General features: G+C 40.8%; 1 protein-coding gene across 1 annotated transcript in view; it reads left to right on the top strand.

Annotated features, from left to right (window-relative positions):
* Positions 1 to 9,438, top strand: part of LOC139734550 (uncharacterized) — a 70,463-nt gene extending 61,025 nt beyond the window's left edge. The window contains exon 44 of the mRNA XM_071645324.1: positions 9,277 to 9,438. Within this exon, the coding sequence (XP_071501425.1) occupies positions 9,277 to 9,438 (162 nt within the window). The remainder of the gene's footprint in view (positions 1 to 9,276) is intronic.
* The last annotated feature ends 11,774 nt before the right edge of the window (positions 9,439 to 21,212 follow it).

Below are 21,212 nucleotides of genomic sequence, written 5' to 3'. Positions count from 1 at the left end.
TGAACCACATGCATGATGCAGTTTTACGTTGTTGCCTGAACTAAAAAATAAAGCACTCCGAAATTATCCTCACCGCTAAAACACAGGATTGCTAAGGACAGTGTGAATACTGGCAGTAGCTTATGTTGACATTTTATATGAAAGGAGCGTTAAGATAAATGTAACAATGTCATACATCTACGCATCGTCAGACACAATGTAGGCTTATTAAACACGTTACTAACACTACTACGGAAACGTTTGATAGCGTCAGCAGATCGCCAACAAAAAATTGAAAGATTGGGACTGCGCTGAGCACAGGCCTGACCGAGCACGAAATTCAAACATTTTTTTCCATTAATTTAACATCAAATTCAGTGTATGTTCTTACCATTTCATCATTGGGGATCCAATATGTTGATGTTCACCTTGAGTTAGATAATCAAAATACTGCAGGCGCCGTAGAAAAAGACGTTGTGGACGGGTTGATAAGGTTGATTCGAGCTGACTCCACGTGAAGCAAAAGGTGAACATGTAACAACGAGCTGAAATCTTTTGGATTGCGCGTATTAGTGGGGGGCCTTGCATGTGTTATTTTTGATTTTCAGTTCAAGTTGATGTAAAAGTTTAATTTTTGGTACCATTGTAAAGGTAATTGTCTATAGATCAATATTGGTTCGAGTGTCAAGCACACAAGTAAGAAATACTCAAAATGGCCGCCAAAATCCAAGATGGCCGCCAACTTCTAGACTTTTGTCAAAAAATTGGATAAAACTCTCCATTTGAAGTGATTTAAGTGCTGAACCTGATATTTTCAAGGGTAATGAGATTATTGGACACATTTAGAAATAAAAACAATTAATGCCTTTTGCTTAATTTGCATAAATTTACATAAATTCCATTTTCAAAGCTTTTTTCCTTAAAAAAATACAATTATTTAGAGACAAAATGTATATAAACAAGGCAAGTGCCAAATTGTGTCTCGCCCATTCGCGTACAAGGAATTAATATTTTTTATAACTCCCAGAAGTTAATTGACCTACTTATGACCTTTGACCTTGTGGTGACCTTCAACACCCCAAGGGACATTTACCATCCACGTTTGGTCACAAACGAACAAAGGGATCAAAAGTAATGAGCCATAATCGAAACATGCCATAAAAACATAACATTGGACCCTCAAAATTTGTTGACCCCTTTCTGTGACCTTTGACCTTGTGATGACCTTTAACTCCCCAAGGGACATGTACCATCCAAGTTTGGTCACAAACGGACATAGGGATCAAAAGTTATGAGCCACAATCAAAATGCGCCCTAAAAACATAACATTGGGCCCTAAAATTTTGTTGACCCCTGTCTGTGACCTTTGACCTTGTGACGACCTTCACCTCTCCAAGGGACATCTTCCATCCAAGTTTGGTCACAAACGGACCAAGGGATCAAAAGTTGTGAGCCATAAACGAAATGCGCCCTAAAAACTTAACATTGGGCCCTAAAAGTTTGTTGACCCATCTGTGACCTTTGACCTTGTGGTTACCTTCAATTTCCCAAGAGACATCTACCATCACCCAAGTTTGATTGCCATTGTAGCAACATGTGCTGAGTTATGTGTGATAAGAGAGTCTTGCAAGTAAACTTTAACGTATGACCTAAAATGACCTTTGACCTTATCATGTGACCTCTTACGGCACCATAACATGAAGGTACCCCCAGTGCATCCATCACCCAAATTTGATTGCCATTGTAGCAACATGTGTCGAGTTATGTATGATAAGAGAGTCTTGCAAGTAAACTTTAACGTATGACCTCAAATGACCTTTAACCTTATCCTGTGACCTCCAATGGCACCATAACATGAAGGTACCCCCAGTGCATCCATCACCCAAATTTGATTGCCATTGTAGCAACATGTGTCGAGTTATGTGTGATAAGAGAGTCTTGCAAGTAAACTTTAACGTATGACCTCAAATGACCTTTAACCTTATCCTGTGACCTCCAATGGCACCATAACATAAAGGTACCCCCAGTGCATCTATGACCCAAGTTAGGTTGTAATCCAAGCAACTTATGTGAAGTTATTTGTCAAAAGAGAGTCTTGCAGGTAAACTTTAACATAGAAAAGAGAGTCTTGCATATCTGTACTCTTTAATATATGACCTCAAATGACCTTTGACGTCATCACATGACCTCCGACAACACCATAACATGAAGATACCCCTAGTGCTTCTATCACTGAAGTTTGGCTGCCATTGCTGTAACAGTTGCCAAGTTATGCATCATAAGAGAGTCTTGCAGGTAAACTTTAACATTTGTGACGGACGACGGACGGACGACATTTGGATCCCTTAGTCTCGCCTTCACCTCCGGTGGGCGAGACAAAAAGGAAATAATCACAAGGAAATGATAATAAGGAAAGAATTACAGCGAAATCTTCCAGAAATGTCCTAAAATATATTTTCAACACATCCGATGAATAGGGGGTCAATAGCTCCATGTTTTACAGAGGCATTATACTCCAAAGAAAGGTCTTGGAACTGCTAGCGCACCCACGTGACTATTGTGATAAAGTATACCTGCTTTCACCTATCTGAGACAACAAGTTGTACAAATCCTGATGTGACGGATATGATGACTGAAACATTAGAACAATATGTGATCAAGAAAACTGTCAACCATACACGCCTAGAGGAAAGAATACCAGAACACATCCCTAGTTTGACAGAGGAAAGACCTAGTTTAAATCGTTTGTTAAAAGATGCTAAAAAGGTCATATCAGATGCAACTCGAACACCATGTGGATGAGGCAGTACGGATATTATTAATGGCAGCATTTATTCTCAATAAAGCTGTTTGGGATGAAGAAACCGCATTCAGGTTTGATGATTTTTTTTCCCCAAAAGGTTCCAAAGAACATCTGTATTTCTTCCGTCAACTCCTCTCAAAACCCAAATCAATGCCATAAAGAGAATTCCTGAAGATACTCTGTGAGTCAGAAAGCCATGCTAAATATGACTTCTCTTTCTGCGAATCTGAATTGTGAGCTGCCTCTTCCAGTGTTTTTGTTCCTCAGATTGCTTTCCCAAACAAGGAGGAAGATGCTGGACTGTAGAACCAAGGAAGTTCAAGAGCATGGTGTTCCAACTGGCTTGAATTATATAATGAGCTGTCAGTTTTCAATAGATGGACAATCAAATCATCAAAGACCTGAAATTTCACCTAATGATAAAACATAATCATACAACTAAAGTCAATCCTGTCCAGAAATATGTGAAAAAGTGTAAATCAGAGCTATATCATGCGAAATGTTTGAAGCTGTGTCCTCCGGGAGAGCAGATTTTATCATTTTCTGCTTCATTCCGTGGTACAATGATCAAGTATAGTTCCTTATAGATTATCATTTAAGCTTAGTGGCAAGTCCAGTCGAGTAATTTTGATTCTTATTTCGTCAATTCTTTCACAAACATTGTTTCAAAGAAAATAAGACAATGTGGCTCCATTCTCTCGAACCTCCTTGGTGGAACTACTTAACAAGTATAGTCTCAGCGTGTCACACAATAAAGTCCTTAGCACTGAATCTAGATTTACAGAGGCTGTCGTTGGCTGTTGCAGATTAAACAAGGAACAAAACTTGTATAGACTGTGCTACAAATTGCATCAAGACATTTTCACAGTTTCAGTCCTGGATAACCTGGATCACAGTCCCACACCACGTACTGCAATAAAGCTCATCCTTCCAGGGAACTGGCGTCTTAATATTTCAGTTTAACTCATCACAAAAGCCTGGGTTGGACAGAGAATGCTTACGAATCAACTCATAGAAAGCAGGAACATGCAGCAGTGAACCCATCCTTCCTCGTTCGTACATGTTTGCACCACCAGTGGGCCAAAATTTTGTCACCCAACCTCCCATGAAAGATGCGCAACCGTTTGCAGTAGTAACGAATTTGCTTGATGAGGAGAAACAGCACGAACAGGCATGGATGACTGCATTTCTATGACATCCTAAGATAAAGAAATACACACTCCAGCGTCATAGTCTTCCTACCATGCAGCTCAACACTGTTGGACAACCAGGGACCCCCCCCCCCCAAAAAAAAAGCAAAACATTGAAGCCTCCTTGCCACTTTACCATGAAAAGGCCGCCTCTCTATGAATGATTTCACATGGAGTGAAACGGGTGAAAGAGAAAACTGCGCACCCCGACTTACACCAAGTCCCTGTGTTGGTAGTTGACCAAGCACTGTACGACCTTGCATAAAAAGGCAGCTGACCTTTCCTACTATACTATCGCGGAGGGGATGGGGAAGAGTTTTTCATTATGAATCTTCCCCACACACACCTACATTGTCATCCAAAAGGTAGCTCAACTCTTGTACCAAGTCAGATTTGTTGGCATAGAAGATTCAAAAGATAGTGCCATTCATGTCAGCAGGGAACCACTCGCACCAGATTGTTACGACATCATTATCATCGACGGTGTAGCACTGATACGCTCACTTCCTGGTATAACTGTCCGAGGCAACAACTTTACATCAGATTTAAACAAGATGTTGTGCCCAGGTATTTGCCACAACTTGAAGTGATTGTCAAGATTAGAGATTGTCTGGGACCAGTATCAAGCAAAGGAGGGACAAGAGAATAACTTGGAAAGGGCACATGACGAGTATCTGGGTCCGCAATAATTCCGGGAAATTGTCATGTCAAAAGTTTCTAGCAAATGATAGCAACAAGGAGGATCTTTATTCTCATTCTTGTCCAGGAAGATCATAGGAGAGCATTTTGCAGATGACAGAGTGTCTATGTCATGTCAGGCAATCAAGTGCTCCATGCTGGAAACGGTTCACCGATAGATCAGTGCAAATTGACACACGTCGTAGTACATCTGCCCAATGCTCTCTATTCTTCATCACTTGGAATGATGTATACTGGAGACACTAATGCTGTCGCAATCCTTCTAAGTGATTTCCATAACATCAACGCTCTAGTCGAAACCGACTAAAGAAATCTGGATCTCCTTCAAAATGAGAAATACAACTAAATGATCTCCCTGAACAGTATAGCCACAAACCTGGGTGCGACAGTGTGCATGCCATGACCCTTTTCCACGCATAAACTGGATCAGATAGTACTTCTTCCTTCAAGTTCAAGGGTAAGCGATCCCTCTGCATGTTGATGCATGAAATGCCGTTCCCATGGGACAATTTGCAAGTATTGTTGACAATCCTTTACTTTACTGAATCACGTGAAGACAATGATGTTGACCTCGTCCAAGTAAAGTTGTTCTCACAGAAGACTATGGACGTGGAGAGAATTCCTCCATCCAGAGATGCTTTGTATCCACATCTAAGAGAATTATTTTTCAATCGAATGCCTGGGTAACAGCCAACATGTCTATCCTTTCTCCTGTCGTAGGTGAGGGGTTATAGACTTGTAGGTTGATATCTAAGCTGCAGATCCAGTTCAGGGTAGCATCGCGTACTTGCTTGAATAAGTTCTTTGAGCCCTGCTGGGAACTTCGGCAGGTGGCAGTCTTCCACAATGTGGCGCAGAGTTTGGAAAGGATGGCCGCAGTCACACGCTGGGCTAGCCAAGAACCCCATTTGTGTAGACGGTGACATATGTCCTTGCATGGAGGTTTCAGATGAGGTTTAGGGTGAGCCACTGTTTCTGAGGGAGGTTGGAAGCCCTCTGGCTTTAAAGTCAGGTCAGTGATGGTGTTGCACGTGACTTGAGTTGTGTTCGAGACAGCATCAGACCAGCATCTGCGCCATTCACTTTTGGAGTCAATGTGTTCCAGCGTGATGGAAGGAACATCTAGACTGGCTGCGGTATTTCAGGCGCATTGGTGGCAAGTTGTTCAGGTCGTCGTGGATTTGGAGGTCAGGGTCAGCATTGATGGCATTGGCGACACTTACCATCCTTTCCATCCTGCGTAGGAAGGGGGGAGTGATGTGTGCCAAAACAGGCAGCCAGTGAAGAGGGTAGACTTGAGTGCACTCATTTCGTGTGGCAGCTTTTGGCCAACGAAGACGAGCAGTACTCTGCAGTTGAGTAGGGGAGGGCCAGTGTTGCAGTACGGAGAGTACTGGCTTTTGAACCCCAAGTGTTGCCTGCGAGTTTCCTGATGATGTTGACCCGTGATTTCAACTTGTCTGCAACTCTCTTTAGGTGTTCTCGATAAGTGAGGTCCTTTGGAAACCCCTTATGCTTCCAGGCTTGCCACAGAAGGCAACCTTCAGCTTAGCTTTGGCAAGATGGTTATGGAAAGCAGTAATGGTAGTCTTTGAAGGGTTGGCGCGAAGTCTCTAGAAGGTGAAGTACTCCTCCATTGTCTTCAGATCTTGGGTTAGGACTTGGCTGATGTCATCCAAGGACCTTCCTTGAGATGTAAGGGCGAGGTCACCTGCATAAGCAAATTTCCTGGATGAAGTGGTGGGCATGTCACTCATGTATATGTTGAAAAGGAATGGAACCAACACAGAACCAAGGGGGGGGGGGGGGCATCATTGAGAGTCCTAACAGAGCTGGTCTGTTTACCCAGAGTGACCCTGAATTTTAGACCAAAGACAAGCAGCGCAGAGTAGTCTGGCAATTCAGGATTTGAGAAAATATCAAAAGGACACCTCGTCTCCACACTGTGCCGTATGCTGATGAAAGGTCTATGAGCGCTAGGCCAGTTTTCTAGCGTCGTTGGAAGCCAGCCTTAATGTTAGTGATGCCTGCCAACAACCTGGCCAATGAACCATGGATGGAAAAAAGAAGACGGCAAGCTGCTTCCCATTTGGACCATGCTACTCCTTGCTAAGGATGTTTTTCACCTGGATGCGAAGTGCACCTGCCCAAATGCCTGCTCTCAGTGCAAATGTGTTAAGACAAAGCTGAAGTGCACGTGTCAGATTGTGTTTACATGCCAGAAGTTGCTAGACTAGAACATTTTTCAATAGTTACGTTCAGACGGCAGGCCCTAACCTCGAGGTTAGGAAACCTCGAGGTTTCGCTCTTGCCCCCTAACTACGACGTGTGTCCACACGACGAATCTCAACCTCGAGGTTAAGCTTCTGCCCCCCGTAACTACGAGTGGGTCCCACTCGATGTTAAAACCACAAAACCGGAAGTTTCAGCCCACACTGCTAACAAGGCGTCTATTTATTCTTTAGTCCAACCCTGTCGGACTCGCTTACAGGTACTCTTTTTCTCTGTCATGGTATGCAGAGATATCACTGCACTGATGACTTTGTGCCTTTATGAAGATATTCGTCGAAAATTTTTTTTTAGCGTCGGAGAAGAATATAGAATACTGTAGCGAGTTCGACGTGTTCAGTTTCAGAGATCAAGCGCATGGGAAGAAAAGATGATGTTGTTGTGTCGTGCGTCATAGGTTTTTCACGTGTAGTGTATTTGTGGTGTACGTTTGGGAGGTTGACCCGGAAGCAGAGGGAAATTGTGGGGGCTGGAGTTTACGGCGAGGTCACTCTTAACTTCGAGTTCGTTGTTTTTTGTGTCCACACGGTGCTTAACTACGAGTGGGGACCCCCCGCGGCTCGTGGTTAGAGCGCTAACCATAAGATTTCTCGTGGCTCGAAACATCGAGCAAACCTCGAGGTTTGCTAACTACGAGTGCGTCTTCACGGTCCCTAACTACAAGCTCTAACCTCGAAGTTTCCTAACTTCGAGGTTAAGGGCTCCCGTCTGAACGTAACTGATGCGACCACAAAAATATGTATATTTGGATAATTTGTCAACCATTCTGTTACTTTAATGCATTGTGGACGGATTTCTTAGAGCAACTGTTTATGTAATAATGAAAGAAGATATGCTCCCATGATGTCTATTTGTTTAGCAGTCAATTCCTCATACAAGTAAATAAAATTGGTGGAGAGACTGATATTACCAATAGCATAAGTATGAATCTTATGAGGCATGATGCGGAAAAAAAGGAAACTTGAAAGTGGCAGCCATCTTGGATTTGGTTGATATTTTGAATTGAATGCATGCACCAATTGTGTTGGTTTTTTTTTTATTTGATTCCCCACACATGCAATCATAGGTATAGAGACCAAAATCTCCATTCTAGACTCAATAGTACAAAAGTTACGAGTCACATTGCAAATAAGCTTGAAAATGGCAGCCATCTTCGATTTTGGCGACCATTTTGAATTGGAGATGTGCTCTAATTGTGGTCGTTTTATTTTCATTAAATTGATAATGCATGCAATCATAAGTATAGAGTCCAAAATGTAAATTCTACATGTAGACTTAATAGTACAAGAGTTACGAGTCAGAAAGCAAATAAGCTTGAAATGGCAGCCATCTTGGATTTTGGCGGCCATTTTGAATAGAGGATGTGCTCTAATTGTGATCATGTTATTTCTATTCAATTCCTGACACGTGCAATAATAGGCATAGCGACCAAAATCTGAAGTCTAGACTCAATAGTACAAGAGTTATGAGTCGCTATGCACAATAGCTTGAAAATGGCAGCCATCTTAGATTTTGGCAGCCATTTTGAATAGAAGATGTGCTCTGATTTTGCGTTAATTCTATTCATATTCAACTCCTCACACGTGTAGTCAAAGGTGTAGAGACAAATATCTCCATTCCAGACTCAATAGTACAGGTGTTACGAGTCACAACGCAAAATAGCTTGAAAATGGCAGCCATCTTGGATTTTTGCGGCCATTTTGACTAGAAGATGTGCTATTATTGTGTTCATTTTATTTTTATTCAATTCCTCACATGTGTAATCATAGGTATAGAGACCAAAATCTCCACTCTGCACTCAATACTACAAGAGTTACGAGTCATACTGCAAATAAGCTTGAAAACGGCAGCCATCTTGGATTTTGGCGGCCATTTTGAATTGAAGATGTGCTCTAAATGTGTTCATTTTACTCGTATTCAATTCCTGACATGTGCAATCATAGGTATAGAGAGCAAAATCTTCATTCTAGACTCAATAGAACAAGAGTTACGAGTCATAATGCGAAAAAACCTTGAAATTGGCGGCCATTTTGGATTTTGGCGGCCATTTTGAATTTTTTTATGATACATGCTTGACACTCGAACCAAAATTGTTCTACAGATCATAACCTTCAATTTGGTACCAAAATTGAAACTTTTACATGAATTTGAAATGACTGAGTGCCAGGGCACCCCACTATATTGCTTTGTCAAACTTCCGCGCCGTTTTCTGGCGTTTGTGCGCATCAGAGCTAAGGGCCCTTTTCTCGCGTCACGGCCCATATATATATATCTTTTTCTCTTTGTAAATACATGTCTTTTCTCTTTCTCTTACAGGGTGACAGCGGAGGACCACTGATGTGTGAGGGTACAGACGGCAGGTGGCATCTAGTCGGGATCACCAGCTACGGCAACGGCTGCGCCCGTCCCAGCTTCCCTGGAGTCTATACCCGAGTGTCTCCCTTCATCGATTGGATCAACTCCCACATCCAGATTTGAGAGGGTCCTCCTCGGCTGTGACTGCTACCAGAGCTGGTGGCCGGGTCCCACCGCCTCGAATACTAGCATCTGCTTATCAAAATTGGAGACGTTTTACAATCAAGGGAAACTCTTTTTTTTTTGTTTTCTTTAACAATTTTCTTCCCTGGCGCAAGATATCGTCCAGTCTGAGCTTATTTTGTTTTGTTTTTTGATAGAAAATCATCCAAGTGTCAACTCATGACAATAAAGTTAGCATGGAGTGGAGAGGAGAGGAAGAGAGTAGCAGATACAAACAAGTTTTTTTTTTTTTGATATGCATTTATAATTATTATATCGTCTGCTCGTCAGAGAGGCATTATTGAACCCGTTGAGGTTGATTTTGGCACACTTCACTTTTCACTGAAATCATTCTAATCCCCACATCATAAAATGGAGCTTTCTCACAGAGAAGTACTTTGAGTAGGTTCTATGTCATATTTCGTCACTCTTTTTTTTTTTTTTTGCATCTCAGCGAGATTTTTTGCTGCAATATGTGTTATATGTTTTATATGTGTTATATGTTTTATTAACTTTCTATGTTATTTATCACATTTTCCATTGCTCTCATTACAAAGCTCTTCTCTCTCCGGTGCGTGTCTTTATGAGTATGAGCCTACTTCAGCCGAGGAAAACCGCATATCTCGTGAATACTCGTGCATTATATATGACTATAATCATAATTACATGTATGTATATAATATACGTATATACATTTATGTTTAAAAAACCAAAACAAAACACGATACTCATCGGCTAATATAATTTTTCTAAATGACAAGCTTTATTCTTTCGTATCCAACAGAGCTTCTAAACAGTACGATCATGTGCAAAATATTAAGAGAATGAATTATTACATAAATTTGTGTGATATCGTGTAAATCAAAATCCTCTACGAACAAATGACGAATTTATGTTAGAATACTGGAGAAGACGAGATGAAACTGTGAAGTAAAATTCCATGTTATATCCACCTTTACTTGTAAAATTGTCTTTCTGGGAATTTTTCTTAAAGTTTCCTCTCTGAAAGTATTCTACAGTTATTTCTTAATTCTAATTTAGTCTTGTCTGTCGCATGTTAGTAAGATGATATACTGCAAAGTGTTTTAAAGCTGTTTTATTTTCGTACTATGATGCTCTTATATATAGACAAATGAATGTATGGAAACGATCACCCAAGTAATAGTAATTCAGTGATAGAAAACCAACAACTCTGCACAATGATGCGTTCATATCAGGTCCTTGTTGCAGAATAGAGAATATTGATACTAAGTTGCATGAGAGACAAGACTAGTTTTAATCTATTTTTCTATTTACAGCACAAATTGAACCTGGAGCTTACCCATTGTGCCTGATGTTTTGTAAATATACTTATATATCCATGTATATATGCACGTATAACTTATATATTTTTTAGTAATGTGAACGCTGCACTTATATTTTTTTATAATTTGCATTTACACCATGCTATTCATTATTTAAGTCGAAATGACGTAAAAAACAATTTTACATCGACATCGTATGTTCTGTCATTGAAGCTGCATAACTGCATACAGGACCACCGTACAGCGAGGCAATCAGATTATGATACAAGCCATTTTGTTTCGGAAAGTGATTAAATAGGCACCTTAGTGTTTTCTTCGTTGATAGAGCCTTTCAATATCTCATTGTTGTTTTCGAATTGAAGCATCATATTCCCTTGTATATAAAATTAGAAAAAAAATACTTACCTTGCTCCGAGCAGAATACCAAGAGGATTAAAATGGTTATGAAGACATTCACTTGCCACAAATATGATTTACTTTTAGAGTTCCAAACTTTGTTTTTTCTAATTGTAAAAAAAAAAAAAAAAACATTATGTCTCAGGTACCCTCATCCAACATCTGTTGATTTCAACTGCATCGCGTAAAGAAGTTTGACATGAAAGAAAGATATTATTCAGAGGGGGGGGGGGGGGGAGGTTCAGATGCAAAGTGAAGAAACTTGCATCTGAAGTTTGACATGAATGTAAAATGTATTTACTCTTCAAGTGAAGCAAAAATTCATCGTAACTCAAGTAGTAACCAAGAGTGGCGTTCTAAGACAGACTCGTAACTTCCCACGAAGGTGGTCCTGAGCTATCTGAGGATGATGTATGGCGTTATGTGAAGATCACTCGCCGCAGTGTTCTTCATCTTTACCTGAAAGTTGTTCTAAAATCTCTTTTGAGGTGATGTTTCATCCAATGGATGTATTTTCGGGTGCACGTCACGAGAACGGCACCCATGATTTATCCAGCTCATGAGTCATACATTCCAAGAGTTCTACAGCCAACGAGTCATACAGCCCATGAGTTCGACACTAAGGAAACAAGGCCCACGAGACCGACATATTCAGCCCGTGCTGTAATGTCGAACTCGTGGGCTGTTTTTACCCAGTGTCGAACTCATGGCCCTTATTTGCCTAGTATCGAAGTCATGGGCTGTATAACTCATGGACCTTATTCTTGTTCAATGTCAAACTCGTGGGCCGTATGACTCTTGGGTCTCGGTCTCTTGGGATGACCCCGTCTATTCAGCCACACATGTGATAACATCACCCATTATGACGAAATGTCTCAGACATGTCAATCAAAACTTGTGACCGATGCGACACTTAAATTAACATTGTGGTGCCTCGAATTACTTTCAGAAAAAATGTGGAACTTTACTGATGGAATCGAATATTGATGTTCAAATGTATGAAGAAACAAAATAAAACTCATGAGCGTATCAAAAGTAAGTCTGCTTCGATGTGTGACATCTTTACTGTGTCAATACCACCAGCTACTACAAGCAGCTTGGGAAAATAACTTCTTCGGCGATCGCCTAGCCTTTTGCAAAGGCAGCTCGCTATAATTTCAGCACACGCGCACAGAGAGCAATGAACTCGCACACACAGCGCGCGACCGGGGCGAGCTGCGTGCTCCCATCACTGAACTTGACGTTACGACTGACGTTACGCGCAGTTCAGTGGCTCCGATCCAAAGAGGTTCTATAGAACCTCTTTGCTCCGATCCGATCTCTGTGTGCGTGCGAGTCAACTGCTCGCTGTACGCGAGTCCATTATACAAGCTGCCTTTGCAAAAGGCTACCGATCGCCATGTTTTGGAGCTTTTCATGGAGAACTTGAAAGAGCTTATTATGAGTAGTGAGAAAAATCTCTTTGTGGAATACACAGTGCCATTACAACGGCACCCTCTTATAGTGCTCCTTTTAAATGTGCATCGTTTTAAGTACAGCGAGCATGCGTTAAATATGTAAAGTGTGGCGATTGTATATCACCAGATTTTGTGCAATGAAGGGGAGACAAAGTAGGTTAGAAATTTCGCATTTTGAGGTCATTAACGAACAAACAGATAAATGTATTCAGTTTTTTTTTCCTGTGAGAATGTCGTAGACCCTCTATTAATTCAAAACAGTAAAAACTTTGCAACAACTGATTGACAAATTGCCCTACATCGACGTAAATAATTGGTTAATCAGTTGCAATGAAAACATCTCGACGGAAGAATTTCATGAATTTGAGTAAAAACTTTGTCAGTCAAGCAAACATGATTAACATGATTATTACGGAATTTAATAAACATAAAATTTTCTAACAACTTCCAGTGCTGTTGGAATAAGTTGTGACACCAGACGGGGTACTTTGTTACAATTTAGAAAGTATTCATAAAAACCCTAATCCGGTATAGGCAGATCTGATAGTGAATATTATGTAAATGAATATTGTGTACTTGTCTGTGTGTGCATATTCGTGCGTCGTATGTGTATGTGTATGTGTATGTGTATGTGTATGTGTATGTGTATGTGTATGTGTATGTGTATGTGTATGTGTATGTGTATGTGTATGTGTATGTGTATGTGTATGTGTATGTGTATGTGTATGTGTCAGAGTAAGTTAGTGTATGTTTGTCTGTCTGATATTGTGCGTGCACGCTTATTCATTCTATATTTACTCGTACTCTGACAGGATGCTGTACATTAAAGGCAGACAATGATATAACGTACAATCACATTAACAATATCGACAATGAATGAACTGGATAGATTAAGTTTATTCTTAAGTACAACGCAAGGTTACTTCTCATCGAAGTAAATGAAATTCAGCACCGAATAGCAATACATATAATTGATAAATCATAACTATATATAATTATGTAATTAATCAAACAACAACATTTTTTTTTCACGTGGCTTAATGCTCAAATGCAGTCACTGATTTAATTGATTAAAGAGTGTAGGTTTTAACATCTGAATATGCTGTATCATTTGATGTCTGAAAAAAACCCCGACATAAGATACGAAAAACCACATGGCAATAAACAGTATGTATAGATCTATACAAAAACATAATTATATTTAAAATTATATCCCTCATGTAAAGCTTCTTGCCATAGGATTGTACAGAGCACGAACATGGTGTAGTTTTACTAGCTAGCTACGAGCAGCTGGATGCGGTGCAATATGGTTAATAGCCAGCGTGATATAGTACTTTTGGGAATCCACGATTTGCACCCAATCGTGATCGTGTGATCGATATCTATATTTCTCACTTAAGAATGTACGCAGTGCGCGTAGTAGCGATACTTTTGAGCGACAGTCCTGTGCGTGGCTTGTAGCTAGCGCTAAGAGCTAGCTAGAGAGAGCGCGGAGCGCGCGGTGTGCGACAGCATTACAGAAATCTGTGGTGCGATGGCGTGGGTGTGTGTAACGTTAGTGGACGTGTGATCAATGCATTCAGCCCAATTGACAAAGTGACTGCTTCAAGTAACGAAAGAATGATCGCAGGAGGACACCATATCAGGTACGAATTATACCGATTTTGAAGATGATCTGGGTAACCAAGCCGCTTTACGCCTACTTCTGAAATCTTACGTAGTCCTGGACCTCCTCCATCTTTCGGAGTTATGCACGCTGTAATGTAGCTCGTGTGTAGGAATCAACAACAGCGCAGCGGTGTCGTTCGGTACGTACTCATACGCGCTGCACGCACTGCTGCTGCACTGCTACGGCCTAACGTTAGATTTATCGTTCACGAAACCTGCACACTTTTCCAAAAGGGAGCCGTCATTACTCTAGTAAAATGCTCGAGAGGGATATAAAACAAATATCGACTGCTTTCTTTCGGGCCATGGTAAAACTATTTGACCTCGGTGATGTCTCAACAGTGCCATGTCCCTCGACTTCGTCTCGGGACATAGCACTGTTGAGACATCACCTCGGTGCAAATAGTTTTACCATCTCCCTCTGCAGCAGTCGATATTTGTATATTAATTGGGTAAAGTTGTCACACCTCAATAATGTTCAACAGACGTGGCAAGTTGTTGACCCAGTATTTCAATAACTTTAGTGTGCTCAATAAACTCTCAAACATCAGACGGTGCAACTCTCACCAAAAATGTCGAAGACACACTTTTCACCCACATACCGACCATTAAGTGGAGATGAATGATTTTGATGAAAATAAAAGCATATCGATTATTTTACAATTTTGCTCAGAGAAGTGAAAAGGGTTTTTTTTTTTTTTTTTTTGGTGGGGGGGGGGGGGGGTGGGGGTTAACCAAACTTTTCCAAAGGATGTTCAGGGGACCGTTTCATGAAACTTTTTGTCAGTGATTTACACTGACAACTGTTAAAAGCTACTGAAATCCTTGCGTCTGATTGGCTGATAGCAAATTTGTCGGTGAAAACCTCCGACGAACTCGTTGATGAAACGCCCCCCAGGTATGACTAATTTCGCACGCAGGGATCGTTTGAGATATATCATTTTGATGTGACATAGCTTTAAACGCCGTCTCTTGTTTAGATTTTGAGAAAATGATGATCTTGTAACAACTTAACCAGTGTAAGAACTAGACCAGGGCCCCATTTCATAAAAAGTTGACATGATAGCAACTCTTGCTGAAATGGCAATTGCCATAGTAACGAAAAGAATCAAGCTTCCTGATTGGCTGTTGCTATGGGAAGTTGCCATTCCAGCAAGAGTTGTCATCCTTACATCTTTTATGAAACGGGGCCCTGGTCTCCCCTACTCAATGCCCGGCTCCCCTTTTCTCGACGACCATCCCACACAATTTATTCGCTACACTCGAATTACATAAGTCCTTCTTTACTACCTTTGCCATTAGTTAAATATAAACATTTTGTGTTATGCCGTAAACAATGAATCAATCCAGACCAAGCCTGATTAGGCCACCAAGAATCGATTTTTATGTAATTTTGACATGCTTGTACTTTTCCATACTCTGAGCTTGGCACCAATAGATAATGTCCTAACTTTTTATCTAAAAAAAATACAAATTTGGAAGAAAGGGTTCCGTTTTGATACATTTCACCTTGTGTTCGTGTGTGTGTTTGTTTGTTTGCTTTCATTTCCGAAACAATGAAATCATATACAAAATACATAGTGTTGAATATGACATAATTGAAACATGAGTCAAGGTTGAAGTATCAAACACAATGAAAACAAGTTGACATGTGACAATGATGATAACATGTAACAGTGGCTAGCCAATTTCAGATCTATCAACATGATAGATCAGTTCTTCCATGGGGTCCAAGATTTATAAACCTATACATGTATAATAACCAATATGTCCTTAAGTCATATCAAACATAATATTTGCAATCATAAGCAGTCTCTCAAAGAACCCCCTCCCCTTTCCCCTTCTCCTCCCCTCGTACTCATCTTAAACCTCTGATAATATATGGTAATATACAGGTAAATATATACAAGAAAAACATACATTCATCAATTCATTTTGAATAATTCGTGTGTGTGTGTGTGTGTGTGTGTGTGTGTATACTTTTGTTGGAAATAAGGAATTGTTCTTTTTCGCGCTAATAATACAAACATAACGATTTAACATTTGATTTGTAGTTTATTCCAGTCACCATTCACATAATATATTTCACATCTGTGCCATCGAACAAAGAGGTAAATTTGGAAATCGATTTACCCCTAATTTACTAACAGATGGAGTCCTAGTTGCTAGCAGTCCTAGAAATAAATTTAAAATTTCTCCGTATCAAGACCATCTAAGACGTTGAAACTGCCATTTATACGATCATGATGTATACTACCATCACTTGAAATAGTCATTAAGATGTCAAGTATTGAATTCCAAGAATATAACTTTGTTCAAGATCTTCTTGCAGCAGTGTCCTACAGGGGGAATTTTCCACTGTGCTGGTATGACTATACCGACATCAAATCGAAGCAATATTACATACAAACGCATGTGATACGCATCTGTGATTAGAGTTTACCCAAAATGCGAACTTCATGAGAAGTTTTGAGATATGATACTAATCTATAGGTCGATGAACTTGCTCTACAACGTGATCTACCTGACAGGTAATGTACGAAGGTTTTCGTTTTGCATTTATTTTTTCGCTTTAAAATCCAAGGTAGCATATTCAAAACAGACACCAAATTCAGTGCATATTACGTGGTCGAGAATCACTAAAGAAAAGTAGGTTTGAGAAGGGCGCCGCTGGCGATGAAAAGTAGTCAGATTAATTCTCTCTCAATGCTATTCAGTAACGCCTCTTCGGATTCGTCGTACGTGACAGTCTTCGAGGATGGATGTCCCTCAGATGACCCCGGAAGTAGCATACTGGACGGGAGGAAGAATGGAGGTCAACAAGCCTGAGAAAGCTATACAGTACACTGCAGGACAATTTGGGTCAGTCATATACAATACTAGTATGTGTGTGTGTGTGTGTGTGTGTGTGCGTGTGTGTGTGTGTGTGTGTGTGTGCAGGGGCGGATCTAGCTTTTTTTCCAAGGGGGGGGGGGGTTTGAGGGGCTGAGCTGGGTATTGCGAGGGAGCGTAGCGACCAAGCCCAAGCGAGCGAAGCGAGCGAGGGGGGGGGGGGGAGGGTGTGTAGGGAGATTTTTCATTTTTAGGGTTGCCAGCTTGCGATTTTAAGCATACTTACATGCTCTATATTTTATCTTTTTTGCCGACCCTGGCTCCGCGGTCCCTGGGTTTGTGATGTCCACAAGGCGATGCATCGTCCACAAGGCGATGTCTGTGAGCCGCGTGGAGCGGCGTGGCGTCGCGCCGATTTTTTTTTTTTTTTTTTTAGCTATTTGAACCCCGTAAGTGATGTTTTCCTGGCATCTACTAACGTAATTGAGCACATAAAAAGCAGTCCATGATATTACGTCTTATTAGAATAAGATCAAATAACAGTTTAAAACAGGCGCGCCGGAAGCAGTTTTGGATTGGGGGGGGGGGGGGGGGCAAACATTGGAGGGGGCTCAAGATTAGACCATGCATATGTTACACAATACACACACACACACACACACACACACACACACATACACGCACACGCACACACATCTATTATATAATATATATATATGTAACGTGGCGTACGGTGGGTCGAAACATGGGGGGAACCATAAAGTAATTTTGACGGTCTGTATGCTTGTGCGTGTGTGCGTGAGCAATAATGGGACTACAATACATTACGGAATGTGATACATTCAACAACGCAGTCATTGAGGAACATTGCAAGTTTTCCTTACATGGATTATGGAATGACGGTGTGAAACGATCGACAAATTATATACTGTCAGCAACATAAGGTGAATGGCATAACAATAAAATGCGAGCGAGCGAAGCGAGCGAGCTTGAAAATTTTGATATTCTGCAGTTCCAAAACTGGAGTTTTGTAGCTATATATTTCGTTTTTGGAAATAAATGGGAGCGCATCGGGCGCAACTGCTGGGCAATTATTGGCAGCAACATTAGGAGAATGGCATAACGATTCAATGCGAGCGAGCGAAGCGAGCAAGCTTGAAAATTTTGACATTCTACAGTCCCAAAAAGGGGTTTGTAGCTACAGTATATCTTTCACTTTGGAAATTAATGGGGCGGCGCATCGGGCGCAACTGCTGGCAATTACTGGCAGCAACATTAGGAGAATGGCATAACGATTCAATGCGAGCGAGCAAAGCGAGCGAGCTTGAGAATTTTGACATTTTACAGTCCAAAAACTCCCGTTTGTAGCTATATCTTTCGCTTTGGAAATTAAGGGGGGGGCATCGGGAGCAACTGCTGGCAATTACTGGCAGTAACGTTAGGAGAGTGGCATAACGATTCAATGCGAGCGAGCGAAGCGAGCGAGCTTGAAAATGTTGACATGTTACAGTCCAAAAACTCCCGTTTGTAGCTATATCTTTCGCTTTGGAAATTAAGGGGGGGGGGGGCATCGGGCGCAACTGCTGGCAATTACTGGCAGCAACGTTAGGAGAGTGGCATAACGATTCAATGCGAGCGAGCTTGAAAATTTTGACATGTTACAGTCCAAAAACTCCCGTTTGTAACTATACCTTTCGCTTTGGAAATTAAGGGGGGCATCGGGCGCAACTGCTGGCAATTACTGGCAGCAACATTAGGAGAGTGGCATAACGATTCAATGCGAGCGAGCGAAGCGAGCGAGCTTGAAAATTTTGACATTTTACAGTCCCAAAACTCCCGTTTGTAGCTATATTTTATCTTTCGCTTTGGAAATTAAGGGGTGGGGGCATCGGGCGCAACTACTGGCAATTACTGTCAGCAACATTAGGAGAATGGCATAACGATTCAATGCGAGCGAGCTTGAAAATTTTGACATTCTAGAGTCCAACAACTGCCGTCGTAGCTATGTTTTTCGCTTTAGAAATTAAGGGGGAGGCGCACCGGGCTCAACTGCTGGATGCGAGCGAGCGAAGCGAGCGAGCTTGAAAATTTTGACATTTTACAGTCCAAAAGCTGCCGTTTGTAGCCATATTTTTTCCCTTTTATTCATATATATATACATATTTATTTTTATCATTATTATTATTTTTTTTTTTTTTTTTTGGGGGGGGGGGGCTTTTTGGGGGGGGGGGCAAAAATGCGTTTTGCCCCCCCCCCCACTTCCGGCGCCTATGGTTTAAAACACAGTTATATCCAGAGTTATTATGTGTTTGGTTATCAATTACCAGATGAGTTGAATATTATCATATCTTCACACAGTATTTGCACTTGAATTGTTTTCTCTCTAGTGTGCGTTCTTTCTTTTTGGTCTAACTCTAACAACATGAGATACAAATGAAAAGTAACTGGGAAAGATACGTGATAAAAAGGTAGATTTAAGACAGTGTAACATATGTTGAATTGTATACACAACTCTTAAATTAAAGTATGTTGTAGTAGTATGTTGATTATACTGGAGTTCAGGCCAATGAAGTAGAAATGAAAATTATGTAGAACTAAATGTTGCTTATTCAGCCAATTGAAGGTTGTGCATAAAATTTGAGACTCAAATAAACAAACTTTTCACAGGTGCCACTTGTTATGCTACAATCATACAATTTATTTCGATCTTCGATCTTCACATAAAATCAAGTAAACTATATGCAAGGATTCTACTGTGAAAAAATTGTGGTCAGATGTGAACTCATTAGGTAAGAATTATCATCAGTATACTTGCGACAGTTGTGTACGTTTTTATGGGATCTCTTTGTGTCATTGAATGACACTTACTCAATGTTGTTGGTACACTGTTGGTCACAAAGGTGGAATTTTTTTGTTAGTTTAAATCCTTCCACTTAAATCATTGTAATTTGAATACTTTCAGAGCATTAAAGATGATATTTGGACACAATGTTATTTAATAGTTTTTTGGGGGACGTGAATTTCCATGATTAATCACAAAGTTGATGAGCCGGTTGATGAGCAAGGGTCCCGGGAACATACGCTTGTCGATAGGCGATAGCGCTAGGCCGGCGTGTATGTAATGTGCAATACGTACACTGCATCAATACAATACGCGCGCGCACTGCATGCATCCGATGCAATACCGCGCACCGTCATCAGTGCTACATGCTTGCACCGCGCACTGCATCATAAATGGGTCTAGATACGTGATGGCGTTTTTCTGTGCGCATCACAGTGATGTGCATAGAAAAATTAACACATGTTCACTTGGTAGTGGGGGGGGGGGGGGGGGGTTAAAACCTATTGCCCGAGGCTGAGCCTGAGACAGAGTGCTACAGGAACATATTGTATGCGTCTGGACATTATGGTGGCGTTTTCCTATGCACATTATATTTTTTTCTTGGCAGCCCAAGGGGGGGGGGGGGGGGGTTTAAACCCCCTAAACCCCCCCCCCCCCGTAGATCCGCCACTGATGTGTGTGTAAGTGTGTGTACAATCCGCACTGTAATTCCAGAATGTATAATTATCAATTCAATATCATCTCAATCAAGTTATCATTTCTTTTAACATTAAATAATTATGTATCAATCATTTTTTTTTATGAGAGAAAAATAATCTTTCGAACCAAGTCCTCCTTAGATGTTCCTGTCACTGTACCGTACATACCAGTGTCTATTCCCTCCTTTTATGTCCGTTCTTCTGCATTCTTACCGGAATAATCATCATGATCATGTACACAATTCCTGCAATATATTCAATCCAGGTTGTTTTTTATCATTACTCTTACATCATGGAATCCAGTTTTGCTTGTGTCTTGGTGTATTATTGGGGACAGTATCATACTTGAACTTTGCAATAAAAATGTTAAAGGGATGGTATAGTGTTGGTTGAGGTGAGGATTTAGCTTTTAACTGTTTGCAAGATACTTAGATTCACTTTATAAAATGGAAAAGAAAAGCATACAATTCTAAGAGGAATTCAAAGCTTATTCAATGAAAATCGGTTTTAAAAGGGCTGAGATATAAAAAAAACAACA

This window comes from Diadema antillarum, unplaced genomic scaffold (assembly GCF_040938485.1).
Source record: "Diadema antillarum isolate AM-2024a unplaced genomic scaffold, OU_Dant_1.0 seq00000532_RagTag, whole genome shotgun sequence".
In the NCBI taxonomy this organism is placed as follows: domain Eukaryota; kingdom Metazoa; phylum Echinodermata; class Echinoidea; order Diadematoida; family Diadematidae; genus Diadema; species Diadema antillarum.
Note: the sequence above shows the minus strand (reverse complement) of the source record. Positions and strands in the feature narration are given on the sequence as shown.